The sequence below is a fragment of the Equus caballus genome, chromosome 3 (assembly GCF_041296265.1).
Source record: "Equus caballus isolate H_3958 breed thoroughbred chromosome 3, TB-T2T, whole genome shotgun sequence".
Classification (NCBI taxonomy): Eukaryota; Metazoa; Chordata; class Mammalia; order Perissodactyla; family Equidae; genus Equus; species Equus caballus.
The window spans coordinates 28808300-28833244 of NC_091686.1; the positions used below are offsets into that span (position 1 = coordinate 28808300).

Consider the following 24945-nt stretch of genomic DNA (forward strand, 5'->3'; position numbering starts at 1 on the left):
TAAAGTCAATTATTTTATTGAAGGAGATAAGTTACTCAAATGTTAACTGGCTTAAGCCAGGGAAGAAACGTGTGAGAAGTCAGGTGTGCTGGGAGAGGAGAGAGAGTACTAAAGGCCCTGCCCAACAGACAGTCAGAAGCCAGGGTTTCCATATTTCTCCATGGCTCCATTTCTCACGAGTCATTTTCCATTCAAAGGATTCTGGAGACCAAACGAGACAGGATTCTTTTGGTTATCAACCAAGTCTTTAGGTCTTCTCTCAACCAAGCCATCCAGTAAAAATATAATTTATTTTTCAGATTCCTCTGGAGGATTAAAAAGTCTCTTTCGCATCACATTGCCGTGCTCCCTGCTCTTGGACCTCTTCTCCATGTACTGGAAAATAAAAGGAAGAGGGGGAGAAAAGAGACAGCAGATTACATCACCATTTATATCAGTTAAATTAAATATTTGCAAAATACAAATAATGGTTTTGCTGACAAAATTCTTATTTGTCTCTTATTTCACTAAATCTGAGACAGGAAACAGTGACCTTAGAGGGCTATCTAGTACAATTTCATTTGATACAGTAAAGCACCCACATTCTAATAGGTGCACAAATATTTACTGAATTAACTTCCTCCCAAAATATGAATTCAGCAAATGTTGAAGACGGATGACTCCTGTCCCTGTTCTGCAGGAGCTCACAGTAATGTCCTCTAACCTCTGCTCGAGCGCTTGTAGTTCTGAGAGCTCACTACCTTGAGACGCAGCCTCTTTAATTACTGGACACTTCTACTTGTTCCCAAGTTTTTTATGCAGTAAGTGTTTCCCTGTAAATCCTCCTCCTACCCTCTATTTCTTCTTGTCTGCTATAATCTTCCAAACATCTGAGTACAGATACCTCACTCACTACCTCTTTTTCAGGCTGAACTGCTGCTTTCTACAACTGTTCACAGAACATGGCTTCTGCCTTCTAATATCTATAAAGCACCTTTTATAGAGCACTTAAATATCAATACTTCTTATAAAAAAAACTACAACCAGAATGAAACACAGCGCTCTCGACACAGTCTGACAGATGTGGATTACAGTGGGCCTACTAGTTCTCGTGACCTCGACATCTTACATTTCCATAAATATTATCAGAAGAGTAACTGGCTCTTAGCCACCATATTATCCTGTTGGTTCATATGGAAATTTACAGTCAGCAGACCTTCCTAGGATTTTTTCGTCATGAATAGTCATCGAACCTGATTCTCCTCAACAACTAGGTTTCTGTAATCAACTGGATCTAAATGCACTTTTCACCTTGGAGGGTTTCTGCCTAATATTCTGTTCTGGCCAGTAGGTTATAAATAACAGCAAATACAGAGCCTGGCACTTGGAAAAAGCACTTGTTTAAAGCAAAGAAAACTGAATATAAGTGTTTGTATATGAATATATTTACAGGCTTATAATATATACACCAAAACAGACATATTTTAAAGGCAAATAAAGGGTCCCCAGGCAGAGGTGGAAAAAGTTAATTCAACTTGATAGAACTGAGTATATACGAACCGCTGGACATCACAATATTTTAGGAGCCAGAGACAGAGAAAGAGGCCAGAAATGAAAAACTAGTGGGAGAGAGCTACGCAGGGACTTGAGCGGATCCCCTCTCCCAGTACCCCTAAGACAACGGTGTGGAGATTCGTGCCTTTGAGTTACTTCATCTTCTGGTCCAGTAACCTCAAATATAAGGAGCTGGGCTAGATAATCTTTCAGAAGTTTTCTAGGTCTAAAGTTTTGGTTGAAGTGTTCTAACACATCTTCTGGAATGGTAGTTTTCAAACTTTTTCTTCCTCATCAAAGGGCCACTGCAAATTACAGATAAAGTACCAGGTCCCTTTAACCAAAATCACTCCTTTGATCTCTCATACATTAATTTTCCTACTAAGATTGTTGGGGGGAAAGGGTGTTTCATTACGTTAAGAAGTTTTTTTAAAAAAAGCCACTATGCTAGAACACGGAGAGATACCTGCTCCGAGAAAAGTACTTGATATCTATCTTTAATCACATATGCTGGGCTGCACCCAGCAATCAGGGTGGGAGGAGGGTCTTAAGGGTAAGTCTTCAGAAGACGATACGTTGTAGCAGGCCAATAAAATAAGTCATGGAGCAAATTAAAATACAGTCTGTATTAAAATATATGTTAAGACATCTTCAAAGAGAGCCAAGATGGCCCTTGAATAAAAGAAGGAAAAAAAAGGATAAATATGATGTTATTCACAAAACTCCACCAAACAATACTGATGGAATGGAAGGTCAATTAACCAAAAACCAAACCAAACCAAACAATTAGGAAGAACGAAAGAGGATGCTGCAAAAGCAATATTAGTGATTATTTCAAACGAAAGAACAAAAGCAGCAACACAGGAGCACAGACAAGCTCAAGAGATGGGCCAGAGCCTTCCCAGTTAAAAGACAAGCTCAAGACAACGGGCCAGAGCCTTCCCAGTTAAAAGACAAGCTCAAGACAATGGGCCAGAGCCTTCCCAGTTAAAAGACAAGCTCAAGAGAACGGGCCAGAGCCTTCCCAGTTAAAAGACAAGCTCAAGAGAAAGGGCCAGAGCCTTCCCAGTTAAAAGCTCCCAGGAACGAAGCACTCAAATGACACATGAAGGAAACGGCAGAAGGAGAGCGTTAGAAGCAATAAATGGTAAACTAGAAAGCAGTAAAAGCAGAGAGGAAGTAAATGAGAACAAGTTGAGAAGACTGAAGAATGAAAGAAGAGACAGAAAAACATCTATAAATCAGGTAACGAAATAACATAAAAACCACATAGAGAACTGAGAAAATAAGTCAAGGAGAAAATCTGAAATTTATATGAAAACGAACTCAGATAAAATAAGAAAAGTATCTACAACATTCTACCAAACAGTCACTAACAGCTCAGGACCACCTGGGAAGAAGATTTCACATGAAGATCTAATCACCAAACCAATGGCACAATTATTGAACTATAAGGAGAAAAAATTCTAAACTTAGGGAAAAAGCCATCTTACACAACTGAAAGAATGTGAGAAATAAACAGCTATACCGAATAAAATAGCATGGGCTTTATTTTTCCATAATCTTATTAAAACAGGCACACAGCCCTAGGTGTAGTTTCCATATAAACTAGCCTTCACATATGAAGGAAAAACTCTTCTCAAAAATCAGTTTAAAACACTTCTACAGGTACATGTTTGTGCACACAAAACTATTACCCCCAACTCAGAACTTCAGACAGTTCTAACAGTAAAGACACTGGAAAGGGATTCCACGAGGGGGGAAAAAAAGGCCCTAGAGGCCAGCCCACTGTCGCAGCAGTTAAGTTCACACGTTCCACTTCGGCGGCCCAGGGTTTGCTGGTTCGGATCCTGGGTGCAGACATGGCACTGCTTGGCAAGACATGCTGTGGTAGGCGTCCCACATATAAAACAGAGGAGGATGGGCATGGATGTTAGCTCAGGGCCAGGCTTCCTCAGCAAAAAGAGGAGGATTGTAAGCATATGTTAGCTCAGGGCTAATCTTCCTCAAAGAAAAAAAGGCCCTAAAGTGGAAAATACAAAAAATGAAGACAGACAGATGCTAGACAGCTTCATAGATCATATCTAATAACTTTCAATATGAGGCTAAATAGGAAAAAAATTTCAAAACTACAGAAAATGAAAGAAAACTGAAAGGCAGATTTTTAGTAGTTATAGATTGTAAAGGTTCTGGACATAAAACATCTGATGTACAAAACAGAAAGAGAATTAAATTTCTTTTCAAAGATTTAAAATGCTTGGTTAGGGGCCCACCCGGTGGCGCAGTGGTTAAGTTTGCATGTTCCACTTTGGCGGCCCGGGGTTCGCCGGTTCAGATCCCGGGTGCGAACATGGCACCGCTTGTCAAGCCATGCTGTGGTAGGCGTCCCATAGATAAAGTAGAGGAAGATGGGCACGGATGTTAGATCAGGGCCAGGCTTCCTTAGCAAAAAGAGGAGGATTGGCAGATGTTAGTTCAGGGCTAATCTTCCTCAAAAAAATAAAATACAATAAAATAAAAATGCTTGGTTAGCAGTACCTTAAAGCAGTACCTTAAAAAGACAATGAACTAGGTACTTTGGCTATTTGCCAAGTCCAAGTCATAACCTAAAATTGGATGCAGGAAATGATTCTTTCCAAACAAGTCAAATTTGATCCCTATGGCTTGTACATACCATAACTAGAAAGAAATTAAACATTTTAAAGCTGGAAAGAGATCTTTCACAAGTTATATAAGGAAACTGAGGCCGAGAGTTTTAGTTACCTGTTAGAGCTGATTGACATAAGTCTTTCTGCTGAACAGAGAGTCAATTTCCCAAACCTTAAAACTCACCCAGAGGACTTCCAGTGATTATGATAAGGAAGTTGTTTTTATTTACATGCATGCAAAAGAATAGCAATGTTCTAAAACTGTCCCTGGAAGACGTTTCACTTCTCTTCTTGGTTTTAGGGGAGGACATACATATAAAGTCAATTTTCTCTGTTACCCTAAAATTTGGAAAAAAAATTTAATAATGGCAGTAACATATAATATTATTCAAAATGTTCTGTTCTATTGTTTAACCATTTCCATCTTTTAACACTTTTCTAGGGCTGGCCCCATGGCTGAATGGTTGAATTCACACGCTCCACTTTGTCAGCCCAGGGTTTCGCCGGTTCGGATCCTGGGCGCAGACATGGCACCGCTCATCAGGCCATGCTGAGGCAGAGTCCCACATGCCACAACTAGGAGGACCCACAACTAAAAAATATACAACTATGCACTGGGAGGATTTGGGAGGGGCAAAAAAAAAGAAGATTGACAACAGTTTTAGCTCAGGTGCCAATCTTAAAAAAAAAAAATATTAACACTTTTCTTACCTCATTCTTCAAGCATTTTCTCATCTCCCGATCAAGATCATTGCAATGACCAAAAAATTTCAGAATGCTGTGCTAAAAGGAAGAAAAGGCATAAAATATTTCATCCCATAATATGCTAAGGTCTCTGGCACATAGAGTTTAAATATTTATTACTATAGAAATGTGTTTAATGTGTCACCTTATTACTAAGCAAACAGTTAAATCACAAGTATAAAATATACAAGTAAACAGGCTTACACTGCCGTTCCTACAAAGGAGGGATAAATGCTCTAGAGTAGATAGATGCTCTATAGTGGAAATGAAAAATAAACTTTTCTTTGATAAAAGGGAAGCCTATTAACCTGCCAAATCCTCACAACGACAAGAGTGTAAACAATTTTATTTCCTAATACCCCTTTCTTTAAGCGCATATTAAAAATCACAGCACAATCCATCCTCTATTACAGGAAGTAATGTCAAAGCGCAGTGTGGCCATAGTAACACAACAAGCAACTTTCTTCACTAGCAACAACTGTCCCACAGAAGGGTTACTTAATAAATGCTTGGTGCCAAAGCCACTTTCTCATTTGCCCCTGTTCAAAACGTCATCAAAATACATCAGAAACACCTAACACTATTATTAGATGGCCTATATGGGCCACATAAATAAGCCACCAACTCACAATATAAAGAAATCTATGTCTGAAGTTCAAAGTCTGCTTTGTATGACAAGCAAAAATAATCTCCTAGTGGTTTAAACTCCTATGACTATTATCATGGCAAAAAGTATGAATGCTGCAAAGCAGATTAAGATGATGACTGAAGTTAAGATCCTAACTTTTAGAAGGGCCATAATTAGTGCATTTGCACGTCACAATTTTTAAGGGTGGGTCAGAGAGCATGGTGATCTCCTATAATGACATGCCATAAATGCTGAACTTGTAGTGGTAATAACAGGCACATCTTTTCCTTTTCTTTCTAATTAAGGCTTTCATAGAAACCAGGCAACACATAATTAGGAAGCTATGCCTCATGCTGTTTCTTTTTTTCCCTGCTTCATTGCCACTTTAAATGTACTTTTCTGGTCCACTCTGAATAAACGGTCAGAGTTTTTCTGGCGAGCATTTAAGAGAGACTTAGATCTCCCACCAGTTCACCTAATGGCCTTTTCAGAATAATTATTTCTCGTGTATTTTTCCTAAACTACTTCCTTGACAACAAATAAACAGGGACAATGTATTTTCACACACCTTCAGGACAAGCAGAAATAACAGAAAGGGTTAGACTTTTAAGACAATATTTCATAGCTTAGTTTACATTTATTTATATCATTCCATATACATACATCTTATTTTAAAACTCTAAGACAAAACTAATTTATACTTTTGCTTTCACCTCAACATTAAACCCAAATAAGAATTATACTATTTGACATTACATGAAAAACAAGCCCAAAATGCCCTAGTGGAGCTGGTAAAAGAAATGTCCACGGGCTGCAATTCTCTCAGATACACACAGCATAAGCCACTAGTGCCTGACGGCTATTTCTAGAGAACCACACTGGCTGGCTGGCTGAGTAAGTGACTCAATCGACTGACGTCTGGAAGACAGTGTCCCGGGCACTAAGGATACAGCACTGAGCAAGGCGGCCCTGGGCCTACTCTCACAGCGCACAGTCAGAAGGAAAAGACGAATAATGAAGTGACTGCTATAAAGCAGTGGTTCTCAAAGTATAGTCCAGGGATGCAGAGGAGTTCCCAAGAGTTTTCCAGGGGACACATAAGGTAAAAACTATTTTCCTATTAATCAAAGATCTTATTTGTTTTGTTCATTTTCATTCTCTCTCAAGGGTACCGTAGAATTTTCCAGAAGCTACATGAAGTATAATATCAACACAGATTGAATGTAGAGGCAGATATGAGAATCTAGCTATATTCTATTAGGCCCAACATTTAAGAGAATTGCACAAATGCAAAAGCAATGTCACTCTTTTCACTTTTTTTTTGTTTTGGAAACTAAGATCTTTTTTGTGAAAAATAACTATGTAACAGGCTTATTATTCTAATTTTTAAATTAATATTTTTAAATTTCTCAGTTTTAATTTCTATTTCAGTAAATATTGGCAGACACAGCCTACATAAACAAAAGTTCTTTCGGGTCCTGAATAATTTTTAAGAATGTAAAGGAGTCTTGAGACCAAAAAATGTGAGAACAATTGCTATAAAGTAGGAAATGCACTATGTATGATGTTACTGGTGTATAGAGTGACTATACCAAGTGAATCTAGGCCAGGAAAGGAGAAAAGGAAGAGGAAATAACAAATTAAGCTGACTAAAACCTGGAGGGTGCTAAAGCCTGGTCTACCAAATGGGAAGTGCTGATTGTGAGGAGGCTCTAAGTTAAGGAAAGGAAAAAGCAAACACAAAGCGTGGAAGAGAGAAACGTGCTCCACAACTGCAGAAAAAAGCACACAGGAAGGAGGGGAGGAGAAGGCAGGCGTAGGAGAGTGGGGAAGCTCAAGAGATAATCAGAGGCCAGTTTCATGAAGGTCTTGATACACAAAGTAAGAAATTTACATTTTATTCTATAGGCAAAGGGAGCCAGTAAAGGAGAACAACAATTAAATTCATGTTTGAGAGACTGCTCTAGATGCAGTGTGGAAAGTGAATTAGGACAAAGAGGACAAAACAGTCAGAGGACCAGGTGGCCCCAGTAAGATACCGTTGTAATTAAGTAGTGTTAAGAATAGACATATAAATCAGTGGAAGAGACTAGAGAGCCCAGAAATAGACCCACTCACATATGGTCAATTGATTTTTGACAAAGGCACCAAGGCAATTTAGTGGGGAAAGGCGACACTTGCCAATAAAAGGTGTTAGAATAACTGGGTATCCATAGGGAAAGAAAGAAATCTTAACTCAAACCTCACACCACACACAAAAACTAACTTGAAATGAATCACACTAAAATGAAAAGGCTAAAACTATAAAACGTCCAGAAGAAAAACTAGAAGAAAATCTTTGTGACCAGGAAATACACAAAGATCCTTAAAACACAAAAAACAGAAACAATAAAAGAAAAAAACTGGTCAATTAGACTTCTTCATACTTACAAACTGTTCTTTGAAACACACCCTTAAGAAAACGAAAAAGGATGTCATAGACTGGGAGAAGATATTTACAATACACTTACCAGACAAAGGACTTATATATCGAATGATAAAAAGAATCCTTACAACTCAATAATAAGGCAAACAACTCAATTTTTAAATATGGGCAAGATGTCATGAATGGCCAATATGCACACAGAGATACTCAAAATCATCAGCCATCCGGGAAATACGATTGAAAACCAAATGAGATATTACTACATACCCATAGAGCGGCTAAAGTTAAAGACTTACAATATCAATTCTTGATCTAGCTGTATGATAAACATAGTTTGCCTAAAGTATATTGTCATCAACAACATTCTTTGAACCAGTAAAAATATCTGACTTCACAGGTCATGGGTATCACTTACTGCCTTATTTTTAGTCTTAAAATTCTACTCATTTAAATGATAGTTATTATATAATTTGATATATCTACACTGTATAAATATCATGAGGAAAATAATGCATCATCCAAAGTTAAAGAAAAACATAAACGCTCTTTATAAATGTCTCATGTGTCAAACACATGGGAAAAAAGCTAAATATTTGACATCTGTAAAGATACCAGCTTAATTTAAAGCATTCCAAAAATGGGCTTCTTTTCTATTTTGGTTTTTACCATGGAATTTTACTTTCATTCCACTAACAATTAAGTAAATCTGTCAAATTAGGCCAATCATAATTTAAATCTAGCTAATACCTACTTACAAAGAAAGTTTCACTTTCCTTTAAACATAGAATGGTAGACATCAAGGAATAGAAAATGTTAGAATTTCATTATGACCAGAAGAGTCAGAGCTGAACATAATTGTTCTAGTGCCCTGAAATTAGGAAAAGGAAAGTATTTTATTATAAGAACATGGATTCTAAGGTATTACATGGCATTTCAAGAGTTCCCTAACAAACTATCATGCTTGATTTTTACTAATCATAAAAGGTAGCGGTTTCTGAAAAATCACAAGCTTGGGGCTGGCCCTGGGACAAAGGGGTTAAGTTCGTGTGCTCCATGTCTGCAGCCTGGGGTTCACTGGCTCAGACCCAGGCGTGGACCCACATATCGTTTATCAAGCCATGCTGTGGCAGGCAGCCCATATATGTAAAGTAGAGGGAGATGGGCACGGATGTTAGCTCAGGGTGAATCTTCCTCAACAAAAAGAGGGGGATTGGTGGCAGACGTTAGCTCAGGGCTCAAAATAAAAAAAAGCACAAGCATCAGTTGCTTATCTGTACTAAGCTAAGATGCATTACTAAGACATTATCATTCCCTTCCATTAATGGAGATAACATTTTACATCAGTGTGTTGCACCTAAGTTTCATTTTTGCTTTATGGTCATTTTTCTGAAGTCTTACATTTTTGTGACATTCCTTAAGCAAGTTAATCAAGACGTTGCATTCTTCAGTGTGCAAGTGTGGAGATAAGTCAGGATGCATCTTTAGAAGATGATGGAGCACGGCAGAGCAACCTGTGGATACAAGAGTGTCTTGAGTATGTGTGACTATATTCGTTAGTGCGACCTAAAACTATTTTCAGTAAGAACCTGCAGTGATTTTTATCAGAAAAGAATGTTGACCTTAGGCAAATTATTAAACTTGAGCCTCAGTTTGCTTCCTCAGCCAATCACTTAACAGATTCAGCAAGTTATCAGGAGTGTTTAGAAAACTCGCAGGTTCAGAAAAAAGCAGGACTCCTCAAGAGCCCCAATCCTGGAAACAAGTGCTCAAACAAAAACAGCTTGCCTATATTAATAAGTCCAACTTCAGTCATTTTCCCACATTCCTGAAATTGATTACAACTCATTTGTTCAGATGAAATTCTACCAATTAAGAGAACTGGCTTATTAACCCTTTTAAAGTGTATATTCCTCTGAGAGGATCAAAGGGCCATTAGTCAGTCTCACATTAGGGTGAATACAGATTTTCTTCCTAGAATCTGGCTAAGAAAAATCTAACTAAACAATGAAGAAAAACAAGAAGCAGGTGTGAAATTTTTTTCCAAATTTAGCAGATATATCTATAAAATGCAATTATTAGAATTACAGAATTATTAGAATAATAATAGATATTAGAATAATAATTCTAATAATCCTAGAATTCTAATATTATTATTAGAATTATAGAATGCAATTATCAGAACCTGAAATTAAGTTTAATTGGTTCATTCACAAAGCAGAAAATTAGCAGCCAAGGTCAAAGCAAAAGTATTATTTTGAGGTGTCTGCTATAGTTATGTAGTACTATTCACCTATTCTTGTTTTAACTTATTCTTTTTAACTCAGAAAAGATTAACAAAAGAAAGATTCAATTAATTGCTTTAATCTCTTAAAAGTTTCGAGAAAGGAAACACAGAAGAAAGTCATGACCTTAGGTTGGGCAGGGTTCTTAGATATATCAAAACCACAATCCTTAAAAGAAAAAATTGGTAAAAACTCATCAAAATTAAAAACATTCCCACTTCAAAAAACATCATTAAGGGGCTGGCCCCGTAGCCAAGTGGTTAAGCTCCTGAGCTCTGCTTCGGAGGCCCAGGGTTTTGTCAGTTCGAATCCTGGGCGCGGACATGGCACCGTTCATCAAGCCATGCTGAGGCGGCATCCCACACACCACAACTAGAAGGACCCACACACAACTATGTACGGGGGACTGTGGGAGAAAAAGGAAGACTAAAATCTTTAAAAAAAAAAAAAAAACAAACATCATTAAGAAAATGAAGAAAGACAAGCGACACTTTGGGTGATAATGATGTGTCAATGTAGGTTCATCAATTGCAATAAACATACCACTCTGGTGGGGGATGTGGACAGCAGGCAAGGATGGGGGGAAGGGGCAGAGGGCATATGGGATCTCTCTGTACTTTCTGCTCAGTTTTGCTGTGTACCTAAAACTGCTCTAAAAAGTAAAATCTACTACAAGCTACAGACTAGGAGAAACTATTTGCAAATCATATATGATAAAGGACTTCTATCTAGAATATATAAAGAATGCCTACAAACAATCCAATGTTTAAAATGGACCCCCAAAATGGGCAAAAAATTTGAACAGATATTTCACTGAAGAAGATACAGGTCTGGTTAATTAAGCACATGAAAAGATGCTGAACACCATTAGCCGTTACGGAAATGCAAATTAAAACCACAACGAGATAGCACTACACAGCCACCAGAATAGCTATAATCAAAGTCAGACAATACCAAGCATTGGTTAGGATGTGGAGAAAATGGACCTCATGCATTGCTATTGGGAATGTGAAATAGTACAGACACTTTGGAAAACAATTTGGCAGTTGCAGTTGCTTAAGAAGTTAATGCAAACTTATCATATGACCTGGAAATTGCATTCCTAAAGACAAATGAAAACATATCCACACAAAGAGATGTATGTGAATGTTCATAGTATCATTCCTAACAGCCAATGTTGGAAACAATCCAAATGTCCAATAACTAGGTAATTGGATAAACAAATGTGGTATATCTATACAATAAAACACTATTTAGCAATTACAAGGAATGAACTTGATACATGCGCCAACATGGATGAACCTCAAAAGCACTAAGCTAAACGAAAGCAGCGAGATTCAAAAGACTACATACAGTACGTACGTAAGAGTTGCGCCCAGCTGAGAGATGAGTATTTGAAATGGAAACTGGAAATACGGCCAAGTTCAAGTCTTACTTGCCTGCCACTGACTGCAAAGTCTTTTCAATTAATATAAATTTTTGCCTCAGAAAAATTAGGTCTCACACAGTTCAGCAATTCAAGTCACCTAATATTATACAATATTATGCACCTACACTTATATATAGTATTACTTATCTAGTTCCTGTCTGACTTATTTTTTCTGAAGGAAGATAAACATTGGTTTAGTCACCTAGAAAATGTCTTTAATATTTTATTTTGTAAATACATTTGACAAAATATTTTTTTATATTTCTATCAACCAGCCCTCAAATTTATGCTTTTATAGTTCAGAAACAACCTTATGATGTACCGAAATGACCTCTTTAATTAGCAAAGTAAACACTTGGGAAGACACTTGGCTGCTGATGTAAAGGGATATGTGCACATTGCATATAAGCATAAATGCATATCATGTTAGATATTTTTCCTCCCTCCATAAGAAAAGTTTACTTCAAATATGTATGCTGCTGTAGACCCAGCCAGGGTACCAATAAGACATCTTTCCTCCTATTTATTTATTTATTCTAGATGACTATATCAAAGAAGAAAATGGTTTCCTATAATTTCCTTTCCCTTTTCTTGATAAAAAGCTACCACTTACCCTAAAGCACTAAACACTTACCTTATCCCTTATCTAACAAACTCCTTGCTTTACCGCTCACTCCCCTCTCCTCCCCCTATCTTTTTACTTAGAGATTCTCTTCTTCCCCTTTCCCTCTCTTCACCCTTTCCCTCTGCTCCCTTCCGTGCACTCTGTGTGATCTGGCTTTGCCCTTTGGTGCTTACAGAGATGTACTGCTGTACTCTTGGGTGTAATGTACAAACCATAACTATAAAACAATGGCATTCTTCTTAGAACACATTTAAATGAGTGCTGATACCTCCCAGCAGTCATCTTTAAAAGCCTATTCTAATAACACTATAACTCAAAGTAATTTTTTATGAACCGAAGAAAAGCTATATATTCCATATTCTTATTTTTAAAATTTCTTCAAAGCTATAAGAATATATCTACATTATTAGTGTAGAAAATAATTTGTAGAACACTTACCATGTGCTAGGCACAAGTGTTATAATCCTCCCAATAACCTTAGGAAGTAGGTACCTTTTTAAATTCAGTTGAACCAGAAGAAATTGCCTTTTTGTAGGTCAAAATATGCATTACTCAAATTTTCATAGCAAAACTAAGCCCCAGGTCACACAGTGAGAGTTACTACTCAACGTAATCTCTCACCATGACTGATTTTTCCCACATTCAAAATAGGAAAGACATGCCTTCGTAGCACTTCATGAATGAAATAAATTCAGATAGAAGGAACTATTTCCCAAAGATCCTGTGGTTGGCTAAAGTGCAACAGGCCCTAATTCTAGGCCTAGGTTCCACAGAAGTCAATTTAATATTCTCCTGTATTATTAGAAACAGAGGAGCTGTCTACATCAAGAAAAGAACAGTACTGTGTTCGTCCTATCTGCCATGTCCAGAATATTGACAATTTGAATATTCCTGAGGGATGCTCAGGATGGAGATGGCTCTGAAACTAGGTTTAAACAGGGAACCATTAATGAAATTGGGGATATTTACCAATTTAGGGAAGCCCCCATCAGAGGGGACAGATAAAAGAACAACCCGGTTAAGCAGGACAAGCAACGGATTTGAAGGGAAAAGATGCTGGGTTTGGAGGCGAAAGTGGTAGACTCAGCTCTTCACAAGTTATGTCACTTTGGTTACTTATTCTGAGACCTAAGACTCTTCTTCCACAAAATGGAATTAGTTCTTGACCTATAATCTCTGTGTGACCATGAGGTTTACAATAACCTCTGTGAGAGTATCTGAAATCGTGAACAGTGAGTGGGACATATGTAAAGCATTATTTGTGTATCTGAGATGCTCTGTCACATGATGGGAAAGGGTGACCTGAATTTACTCTGAGGTGTTTCTGAGGACAGGACTGGAAATCAAAGGGTGGAAGTCACAGAGGCAGAAGTCATCTTCATGGAGCTGTCCAACAACGAAACAGGATGCTGCGGGAAGCCCTTGATATCTGTCCTGACGTGCCCAAAAGAGACTGGCCACATCAATTAAGGATGTCAAGAGTATAATACTTCTTGAATTGTGTTCTTAAGTTTCTTCTCAAATCTAGGTTCACAATTAAATGATGTTACACCGTTTCCAAAAATAAAATTCACACTCAAAGGATAAACAGTTGTTACTATAAAGAAGGCAGAAAACAATTTCAAAACGATACTGCCAAGGTAATTATGAACTTCAGCCACACGACTGAAACAAAAGTGAAGGAAACATTATTTGTGATAATGCTTTGCCCATGGGTGTTGGCATGAGAAAGAGGGATAAATTCCATTCAAACTGTTGTTATTTAGTTAAACACAAAACTTCAGTCCCACCTTTACACTGCCATTTAGGGTTAACTTGTCACAATTACAATACTTCCCACCCCTGCCAACCCCACCCACTTCCTCAAGTATGCACACACTGACGCCAAGCAGTTCGCTGAAACTCTTAAAAATGTTTAGCTGTGACAATCTGATGTTTTGATAACTGGATAATATGACCCTGCAAAGCAATTTTAACTTTTACTTGGGGGTAAGCGGGAGGGTAGAGGCAGTAGGTTACTCTCACTAAAGATTTAGAAATTATAGTCTTATTTTATTCAGTCCTTCACCTTATTCTACCAAGACTCTGACGTAAAAATCTTCCTAATGAGTATTCTATGAGAGAGAGAAGATTTCAACCACCAGGTGGCACAATTTTAGAAAATCAATAAACCGAAGAGAAAGCAATACAATAACTCTAGTAAACAAAAGGGAGTAAACATTCTAATAACACAGTTCAGCAGATCTATAATCACAGTGGGGAAACCCTATATTTGAATGCCACTTGGGTTTTCTTTAGAAAGATTCTGTTACTGTTTGGCTTCACCAGAAAGAAATTTACGCTACAGTTGCAATTTCTAATGTCATTTTAAAGCAAGCAAAAAAGGAGGCCAAAGTCTCCTGTTCAGAATTTGAAGAATCTGTTCACCAGGAAAAACGGTAAACTAATACTTATTGCTTTCTAAAATGTATTTTTTTAAAAGCCTACATTTTTGAAAGCTCTGGAATTAGTTAAATTAGTTTTTCTCCAACCACTTCAAACGATGCACCATATTCAGCAGAAGCAGCCAACAGACGACACCAGCTACCCCACCCACCTCTACTTATCACAGCTGCCAAGGGCCCAAATCGAAATAGATGCTCTAAGTGGCTGGCGCTCCCAGAGGACAGACCATGCCCCCTGCTACCCAGAGCAACCTGGGAGACAGACTGGAGGACTCCCTTCCGCCGCACAGTCTCATAAGGAATGGGCCAAGTCGTATCTTTCCTTGAACAGTTACGGGCACTTCCTAGGTGCTAAGCACTCTGCCAGATTACATGAATTTCCGAGGAAAATCTTCGTCCACGCATCTCAAAGAATCACAGGCTAGCCAGGGAATACCCTTGTAAATGCATCTACTAAACGCCCAATAAATGTGCGAATGCTGAATTTAGGATGACCACAGATTTGAGAATTGGCTCAAACTTCAACACGCTTTTTTAAAAGGATGGATCTGAGGCTTATTTTAAGCGCAGAAGCCCATGTGTACAGGACAGGAGACACAAGGGGGGTCACCACAGAACTCCTTTGCCAGCGCGAACGTCTTTTATGCATTGAACCTTTTAAACGAAAGTTTCCAGAACTCGGATTTACTTAAGACTCTTCTTAAAGCACCTACTGTGAGACTACAAGCACGGTCGTGTCTCAACCCAGGAAAAGGTATGTGAACGTCCACTTTCCTTGAAAAGGGTACTGATGGGGGTTGGCGGATGGTCACACCGCAAGACAGACTGGGGGCAACTCTCGCTGCAGCTGAGATGCGCCCCCCACCTTCCACAGGCTAGTTCTAACCCCCCGGATGATCAGGAACAGTAACCACCACGCCACGGACTGAGCGCTCCCGTGTCACACACCGCGTGAAGCGCTTCCCTGCTCACGATCGCGGCGATGGGTGACCCCCATTTTGCAAGCGAGAAAGCCGCGGCTCAGGGAGGGGAGGAGCCCACCCGAGGTCACCCCCTGGAGAGCGGCGGGGTCGATCCCCGCACGGGGAGAAAGCTCCGGGCCCAGGCCTGCTCCCAGCGCGTCCTCAGCGCACGCCCGGGCTCAGGACGCCCCGGCAAAATCCCTGGCGCCGCGCGCGGCCGCAGGGCTGGGGCAGAACGGCCGCCCGGAGGGCCCCCAGGCCCCGACCTCGGAAAGCACGGGGGGGCGCGCGCGAGCAGGGGATGCGGGCACGGCCGGGGGGGTCTCGCGGCCTCCCCGGACACCGCGGCCAGGAAAAGAGCGCCCCTCCGAACCGCCCGACCCCGAGACTCACCCGACTCGCGGCCACACCGGGCGGGCTGAAGCGGAATTCACCGGCGAGAACGCCCCACCCTAAGGCCGGCAGCCTAGGCGCCAGAGCCGGAGGGCTCCGGGCCACGAAATGTCCAGCGCCCTCGGCGGCTGACCCCGCTCGGCCAGCCCCAGCCGCTCGCGTCCTCTGGGGCGCATGCGCCACCTGGCTGGACGGGCCCACTTTCGGGCGCTGGGAGGGGGAGAGAGAGTGAGTCCACGGAGGCACGGCGGAGCCTAAACGACAAGCCAAGCCGACAAGCCAGATTTTGTGGCTCATATTAACTTCATTTAAGCAACCTTCTTTGCTATGAGGGGTGACGTGGGGGCTTGCCGAGTTCCACTTGTGCCGCTCCCCTCAAGTGGCCCCCTGAGCTGAGGGACAGTCCAAAGTACGAGCCCCCTCCAGTGGGCGGGGCTCGAGGGCGGCGGGAACTGCAATTGGTGGCTTTGAAGGAGCAGCGGGCGGGAACGGCTGCTGAGGAGAGGCACGGCTGGCGATGTGGGACGGTGAGAGAGCCCCTGGCGGCCTGGGATCAGGCCCCGGAGGGTGGCAGGAGCCTTGAGGAAGCCCATCCCAGGCCTCGGGGGTGACATCTTTGCGACTGCCGCCCGTCCCAAGGTGCGGGATGGGCGCTCGGTCTCGGGCTGGAGGCCGGGGACTGGGACTACGGTTGAGGCTGAGGCGAGAGAGGGCAGCGATGCTTCGTCTGACGTCACATCCGCCCGTGGTGGGGCGGGGCCTTTCGTAGGGCGTGCGTCAGTGCCGGAGCCGCCCCGAGTGGTCACGTGACGGACTACACGCCTTTCCCCGCGTTGGGTTGCTGCTTTGCCGGGCGTTGGGCGTTTTGATATTTGCTTAACCTTGGCTTCCGTCTTTTTCCGTCCGTGCGCCTCTCGCATTACTCCCTATGGCAGCTCTTCAGCGGTGTAGGTTTACAGGACAGTTACTTAAAAGGGCTCTTTTTTTGTCGTGCGTTCATTCAACAAATATATCTCGAGCACCTGCTGTATGTAGGCACTGTGCTGCTAAATGCCAGGAAGCGAAAAGAAATTAGATCACAGGGAATCAGAAGGGTGTACTCAAGGGTTTTCCAACTTTATTGGTGAGATTGAGTGCCGTCTTTGTACCAGAATTCTTTAGAAGAGCATTCTGCAAACTCTACCCAGAATTGAGAATCTTCTGAGGCACTCTGAAAATGCAAACTCTCAAGCCCTAATCGATGCCCCCCTACCTTCCAGTTTAAAGCACTGGGGCCCAGGAATCTGCATTTTAGCAAGCCCACCCCAAGCTCCTGTGTTTTGATGAGAGAAGTTGGTTCGCTATTTCCCTGACTCTTGGACACTCATCCTTCGCAGGTGTTTTATCTCCTTGGACACACTTCTTAGGGAGAATATCTAATACTTCATTCCACAAGTATTTATCATGTAGGGATATGGCTATGAATGAGACAAACATAGCTGCTACCCTAGTGGAGCTCAACAAAATAGTGTAAAGCAATAAAGTCATCAATAAGCAAGATAATTTCAGATAATTCTGTGAAGACAATAAGCATTGAAAGGTGGGGAATAACTTTAGAATGGGTGGTCAGAATAGGTCTCTCTGAGTAGAAGTCATCTAAGCTGAGACCTGAATTACAGAAAGCGCCACTCATGTGAGTATGTGCAGGAAGAACCTTCTAGGCAGGGGTGGCTGCAGGTACAATGGCCCTTTCCTGGAAGGATCATTTTGTATTAGAGGAATTAAAAGGCCAATGGAGCTGGAGCTCAGAAAGGCAAGGAAAGAGTGGTAGATGACAGGGAGGGAGACAGGAACCCAACCACGCAGGGCTTTGTAGACCACGGGGAGGATTTTAGTCCTGACATTAAGGTATGTTGGTCCTGTATCTGGGCAAGGAGGCAATTCGGGCTCAATTTTCATGATCCTCATTCTGTTCTCTTGTTCTTAATTCTGTTATTTTTCTCTTGCTAAACAAATAATAGTTCCTCTTTATTTTGTTTCAGCTATTTTCAGTATCTTTTTAAAATACAGTCAACTACTCTTTATCTTTTTGGAAGTGGTCAATGGTAATAAATTATATGCAGTGTTCAACAGACAATTAAATGGTAGAAATAAGGCACAGCCGGAATTCTTGTAGGAGGATATTCCTCTTTTTGTCCTTGGAAATCCCGAAGTTGTGGTGTGAGCAGATGAGACTGACAGACTGCTGCCTCTTGTCTTAAACATGGACACCAAGGTCTTGTTGGGGAATTTAAAGTCTGCCAATATCCTGCTTAATCTTAGTTTAGAAATCATGCTTGCTTGCTTTTTTATGTTCTGTCTTTTATAAGGGGTGAGGGGGATGTCCATCAGTGTCCCCAGATGAGGTAGCAGAGCTAAGATCAGCTGTCACCCTTGGCCCACAGCTTCTGCCCTACGGAAAATAATAAAAGGGCTCAGGATCCTCCCTCCCCATGCCACAGCTTTAAGACAGCACTAAGTTACGCTCCTGAAGATCTTTGCCCTTGTCTGTTGCTGAGGGAGTCACACTAGATTTGGGGCTCAAGACCTTTTGGACAGTTGAAGGATCTCACCTTCAGCCCTGGGGCAGGAAAAGTGAGGTAACAGCTCTACGTTAATTGGCAAGGCCTTAAAGGAGAAAGAGACTACAGTCCCCTCCTCCTGCAGTTCTTATTGTGTCCCAGAGGCTCATAAATGCAGCTGTTTATTCAGTATCTCCACTTGAGTCTAATAATTAACCTTAAAATTTACATGTTCAAAACGGAATTCTTGAGCTTTCCTCTGCCCCTGCCCCCTAGAGCCACTCCGTTCTTTCAGTTACCTGGTAAAACCTTGGTATCATCTTTGATTCCTGTCTTGCTCTCACATCCCACATCTAATCCATCAGGAAATCCTGTGGGCTCTCTTAAAAATATATCCAGAATCTGACCTCTTCCCACCGCCTCCATTTGGGTCCACCATCATCTCTTACCTAGAGTTTTGCAGTAATAATGTAGCTCCTAGCTGGCCTCCCGCTTCCACCCTCCGTCCTAGACTGCATGCCCAGAGCAGGAGCCAGACCCATGCTGGTAGTAAACCTAAGTGACAGCTTAGCCCACCTTTTCTCAAGACCTTCCCACAGCTGGTTTCTGTCAGAATAAAAGCCATGATCCCTGCAGCGGCCCCCAGGTCCCTCCACCATCTCTGGCCTCACTTCCTTCTCTGCGCCCCCTCACTCCGGCCTCCCTGAAGGCCTCCTTCTCCCTGTTCCTTGAAGGCCCCAAGGCTTTTGCACTTGCTGTTCCCTCTGCCCGGAAAGCTCTTCCACCAGCTAGCCATGTGGCTCACTCTCTCCTGCAAGGATTGGCTCAAATGCCACCCTCTCTCTGAAGCCTAATCTCTCCACCCCCACCGCGCCCACCTCCCTCCCAGCCTGCTCCATTTTCACTTCTAGTTTTTTCTTAACACTATTCCATTTTTTTCTTAGCACTTATCACTTTTAACACATTTTGTGATTTTCCTCTTGCCTCTCTCTCCCAGCTAGAATGGACGCTCCATACTGGCAGGGATTTTTATCTTTTTGGTTAAAGATGTATCTATCCCCAGTGCCTAGAAGAGTGCTTGGCACACACAGGTGCTCAGTAATTTGTTACACAATCAGTGCATGAATGAATGATTTACATATCATTCCCGTCAAAAGATCAAAATACTCCAGCCAAGAAAGGGGAGAGAGCACTAATTTTTAAAAACTAAAACATATTTAAATATACAACTTAAGCAGAAAATAAAGTCCTCCACTTGAAACACTCTTTGCAGAGTGCTTGAAAAAAGGTAAACATTTGGGTTTTTGAGCCACAGATCAAAATCCTGGCTAAAAATATAGTGCTGAAAAATTCACCATTACGTTAAACTTTTGTATTTTTTTAATACTTTGTTGTGCTGTTTTTATTTTCATTTTTATTAAAGTGCCAAAGAGATGGATGAAACTGTTGCCGAGTTTTTCAAGAGGACCATCTTGAAAATCCCCATGGCTGAAATGATGACAATCCTCAAAGCCTGGGATTTTCTGTCTGAAAATCAACTGCAGACTGTAAACTTCCGGCAGAGAAAGGAATCTCTTGTTCAGGACTTGGTTCTGCTTTGTGAGGTAACAGTGTCCAAAATGATTGACCTTGAACATCATGCTACCCCTTTGGATTTTTTTGTTTCTTTCCTTAGTCCAACAGAGATTTAAGGCAGCTGCTAAGCTGTAAAGTGATGAGGGCTATGTGCTACTATAGTGGAGAAGAAACTAATTTTTTTATGAGCAGTGCCATGTCCGTGCCCAGGATCCGAACTGGCGAAACCTTGGGCCACAGAAGCAGAGCTCGCAAACTTAACCACTTGGCCATGGGCCAGCACCAAGAAACTAATTTTTAATTGGCTTTTTCAACTTACAAAGAATGCTTACAGATCAATAAGAAAAAAAATGAACACCATGGGAGAAAAAACAATTGATACAAGTTAAGTAATAATAAGCAGTATTCTTTTTTTACCTATCAGATTGTCAAAGGTGAAAAGATAGTAATACTCAAATGTGTTGGTCAAGTTGTGCGGAAAGAGATAACTCTTTCACATGTATTTCCTTATTGGCTTTTTGTTTTAAAATGATTTCAGGCTTTCAGAAAAGTTGCAAGTGTAGTACAAAGAATTCCCATATTCCCTCATTCACTCTTAAATAAATATACTTTATGACCCAGCAATTCCACTTCTGGAAATTTATATGGAGAAAATAATGAAAAATAAGGAGGTATATATAAATGTTATAATTGAGAGATATTTACACATTTATAACTAAATATGTAAACATATATAAATAAAGCTATTAACTAGCATTGTTTAAAAAACAAAAAATCTGGGGCCAGCCTGGTGGCATAGTAGTTAAGCTCACATGCTCTGCTTCAGTGGCCCAGGGTTCCCAAGTTCAGATCCCAAGCATGGACCTACGCACCACTTAACAAAACCACACTGTGGTGGCTCACATATAAAATAGAGGAAGACTGGCAACAGATGTTAGCTCAGGGCCAATCTTCCTCACCAAAAAAAATTGGAAACAATTATATATAGGAGATTAGATAAATAATGATATATCCACCACACAACAAAATATTCTTTAGCCATTAAAAAGAACAAACTAGACCTTTGTGTACAACTTTGAAACAAACTATACAATATGCATACGTAAGTGTACATGTATAGAGCAGTGGCTGTCAGCTAGGATAATTTGGTGTCCCAGAGGACACAACATCTGGAGACATTTTCAGTTGTTAAAACTGTGGGAGTAGGGTGCTACTGACTTCCACTGTAGAGGCCGGGAATGCTCCTAAACATCCTAGGACAGCCCTCCACAACATAGAATTATCTGACTCAAAATGTCAGTAGTGCCTGGTTGCAAAACCCTGGTGTCGAGGAAGTCTAGAAGCATACAGTTGATTAAAAAACAAAACAAGGGGCTGGCCCTGTGGCTGAGTGGTTAAGTTTGCACGCTCCGCCTTGGCAGCCCAGGGTTTTACTGGTTCGGATCCTGGATGCAGACATGGCACCACTCATCAGGCCACACTGAGGCAGTGTCCCACATACCACAACTAGAAGGACCCACAACTAAAATATACAACTATGGACTGGGGGGATTTGGGGAGAAAAAGCAGAAAACAAAACAAAACAAGTTATAGAGAACAGATTGGTGGTTACCAGAGGGGACGGGGGTTGGGGGAGGGCGAAAGAGATAAAGGGGCACATGTATATGGTGATGAGCGGCAACTAGACTTTTGGTGGTGAACACAGTGTAGTCTATACAGAAGTCGAAATATGATGTACACCTGAAAATATATAATGTTATATAGCAATGTTACTTCAACAACAAAAAACGTTAAAAGTAATCATTGAGGAGTAGACTGTGGAAGAACAGGTGTGAGTGTCCGTGCGGAGACGTGAGTCAGACGATCTATTTGTTACCTAACAGGAGAGCGTAGATTGGAGACAGGTGGTCAGTAACTGAGAGGGTGCTCATAGTCTGTTCTAAACAATCCTAAAATGTGCTGTAAATGGGGTAGAACCAAGCTTATCGCCATGTTTATTAAATCTTTTATCTTCTCTTTCAGAAGAAGCGAGCCAGTCTCAATGACGCAGCCATTTTAGACATCGTTTGTAAGTTTCGGTGATTTGTATTTACACTTAACCAATCCAGTTTCATCAGAGAGGCAATTTTGCATGTAAGGACTCAGATTCTAGAGTCAAGTTGACCTGGTTTCAAATCCCAGCTCTGTCACTTACCAGTCTTGTGTCCTTTCCCAAGTCGCGTCTCCTTTTCTAAGCCTCAGACTCTTCCTAAGTGAAATGGAGATAATAACAGCACCTACTGCACAGGATCATTGTGAGGGTTAACTAAGATAATGCTTGAAGGGCTCTTAGCACAGTAACTGGCATATAATAAGCACATAGGAAATATTTGTTAGGCTTTGTATTATTAGTAAAGAATTTGAAAATATATTTCTGAGAATTTGTTCTTATTACAGTGCAGCCTGTAAGGAATGTAAGGATTAAAACTGACTGGACTTACATATGGTGTGATCAAGAGGGGACTCGCTGGGAGGGACACGCATTGCTCCGGGGTCTGCATGTGCAACTAGAAGGAAAGTAGAGCCCCTTGCTAAGATAGAGAACACTAGAGGTGGACAAGTTTATCTCAAAGATAATGAATTAGTCTAGGATGGGTTCTATTTGAGGAAATGTCTTCATTTGTATTTAAGTCCTTGTCATTTACCATGAACTTTTACATGATGTTTAATAGAACCATTAACAACAAAAAATTTTAATTTCCATTATTATTATAACAACCTTATTCAGAGATCAACTAGCGGGCCATCTCAACTCTGAAACACAGAACCAAGGAAGAAAATACCAGAAAGAAACAAAAATCCTCTGGATGCTGTCTCTTGGGCAGGCATCACATTGTACCTGATTATACCTATTTTAGACAAAACTAGATAATCAAGAATTGTCAGGCCATTGGTTCTTTGAAAAGATAAACAAAGTTGACAAACCTTTAGCTAGACTCACCAAGAAAAAAAGAGAGAAGCCTCAAATAAAATCAGAAATGAAAGAGGAGAAATTACAATGGATACCACTTACAAATTTTACTTTACTAATAATACAAAGACTTACAGGCCAATATCACTAATGAACATAGATGCAAAAATCCTCAACAAAATATTAGCAAATCAAATACAATAATAGAGTAAAAAGATCATACACCATGATCAAGTGGGATTTATTCAAGGGGTGCAAGGATGATTCAACATACACAAATCAATCAACATGATATACCACATTAACAAAATGAAGAATAAAAATCACGTGATCCTCTCAATAGATGCAGAGATGGCATTTGACAAGATAGAGCATTCATTTATGATAAAAATTCTGAACAAAATGGGTATAGAATATACCTCAACATAATAAAGGCCACATATGACAAACCCACAGCCAGCATCATTCAAAGGTGAAAAACTGAAAGCCATCCCTCTAAGAAGAAGACAGGATACCCACTTTTACCACTGTTATTTAACATAGTATTGGAAGTCCTAGCCAGAGCAATCAGTCAAGAGAAGGAAATAAAAGGGATCCAAATTGGAAAGGAAGAAGTAAAACTGTCACTATTTGCAGATGACATGATTCTATATATAGAAAACCCTAAAGAATCCACAAAACACTGTTAGAGATAATAAACTAATACAGTAAAGTTGTAGGATACAAAACCAACATACAAAAATCACTTGCATTTCTATACACTTAACAATTAAGTAGCAGAAAAAGAAATCAAGAGTACAATCCCATTTACAATCACAACAAAACAGATAAAATACCTAGGAGTAAATTTAACCAAAGAGGTAAAAGATCTATACACTGAAAACTATAAAACGTTGTCGAAAGAAATTGAAGAAGACAAAAAGAAATGGAAAGATATCCTGTGCTGATGGATTGGAAGAATTAACATAGTTAAAATGTCCATACTTCATAAAGCAATCTACAGATTCAGTGCAATCCTTATCAAAGTCCCAATCACATTTTTCACAGAAATAGAATGAAGAATCCTAAAATTTTTATGGAAAAACAAAAGACCCTGAATGGCCAAAACAATCCTGAGAAGAAAGACCAAAGCTGAAGGTATCACACTCCCTGATTTCAAAATATACAGCAAAACTATAGTAATCAAAATGGCATTGAACTGCCACAAAAAAAAAGACACACAGATCAATGGAACAGAATCAACAGCCCAGAAATAAACCCACACACCTATGGACAGCTAATTTTTGACAAGGAAGCTAAGAGCATACAATGGAGAAGATAAGTCTCTTCAATAGATGGTGCTGGGAAAACTTGACAGCCACATGCAAGAGAATGAAAGTAGACTGTTATCTTTCACCATACACAAAAATTAACTCAAAATGGATTAAAGACTTGAATGTAAGACCTGAAACCATAAAAGTCCTAGAAGAAAACACAGGCAGTATGCTCTTTGACATTGGTCTTAGCAGTATATTTTTGAATACCATGTCTGACCAGGCAAGGGAAACAAAAGAAAAAATAAACAAATGGAATTATCAAAATAAAAAGCTTCTACACAGCAAAGGAAGCCATCAACAAAACGAAAAGACAACCTAACAACTGGGAGAAGATATATGCAAACCATATATCCAATAAGGGGTTAATATCCAAAATATATAAAGAACTCATACAACTCAACAACAACAAAAAACTCAGTTAAAAAGTGGGCAGAGGATCTGCACAGACATT

The 24945-nt window shown here is 40.4% G+C and overlaps 2 protein-coding genes across 5 annotated transcripts in view; one reads left to right on the forward strand and one right to left on the reverse strand.

Moving 5' to 3' along the window:
* CMC2 (C-X9-C motif containing 2) lies at nt 1–16254 on the reverse strand. The gene is made up of 4 exons (XM_003364640.5): nt 16114–16254; nt 9377–9489; nt 4893–4964; nt 1–375 (listed from the first exon to the last, which is right to left on the reverse strand). The coding sequence occupies exons 2-4, from the start codon at nt 9455–9457 to the stop codon at nt 289–291; spliced, it is 240 nt and encodes a 79-aa protein (XP_003364688.1). The 5' UTR covers nt 9458–9489; nt 16114–16254; the 3' UTR covers nt 1–288.
* The window catches only part of CENPN (centromere protein N), a 25508-nt gene continuing 16689 nt past the window's right edge, over nt 16127–24945 (forward strand). The window contains exons 1-3 of one of the 4 annotated variants that reach the window (XM_001501920.5): nt 16127–16640; nt 20077–20257; nt 22251–22296. In XM_001501920.5, coding sequence (XP_001501970.2) covers nt 20087–20257; nt 22251–22296 — 217 coding nt within the window. In that variant the 5' untranslated portion in view covers nt 16127–16640; nt 20077–20086. Of the gene's footprint in view, nt 16753–20076; nt 20258–22250; nt 22297–24945 lie in introns of all 4 variants that reach the window. The other 3 variants (XM_005608445.4, XM_070262094.1, XM_014738424.3) reach the window with 3 other exon arrangements.

What these genes read in the sequence shown, in the direction of transcription:
- CMC2 (XM_003364640.5), bottom strand. Translation starts at nt 9,457, where the DNA reads ATGCATCCTGACTTATCTCCACACTTGCACACTGAAGAATGCAACGTC. An exon ending in TTAAGGAATGTCACAAAAAT is followed by an intron (nt 4,965 to 9,376) that starts GTAAGACTTCAG and finishes TCTTCCTTTTAG; the next exon opens with CACAGCATTCTGAAATTTTT. An exon ending in GAAAATGCTTGAAGAATGAG is followed by an intron (nt 376 to 4,892) that starts GTAAGAAAAGTG and finishes TTTATTTTCCAG; the next exon opens with TACATGGAGAAGAGGTCCAA.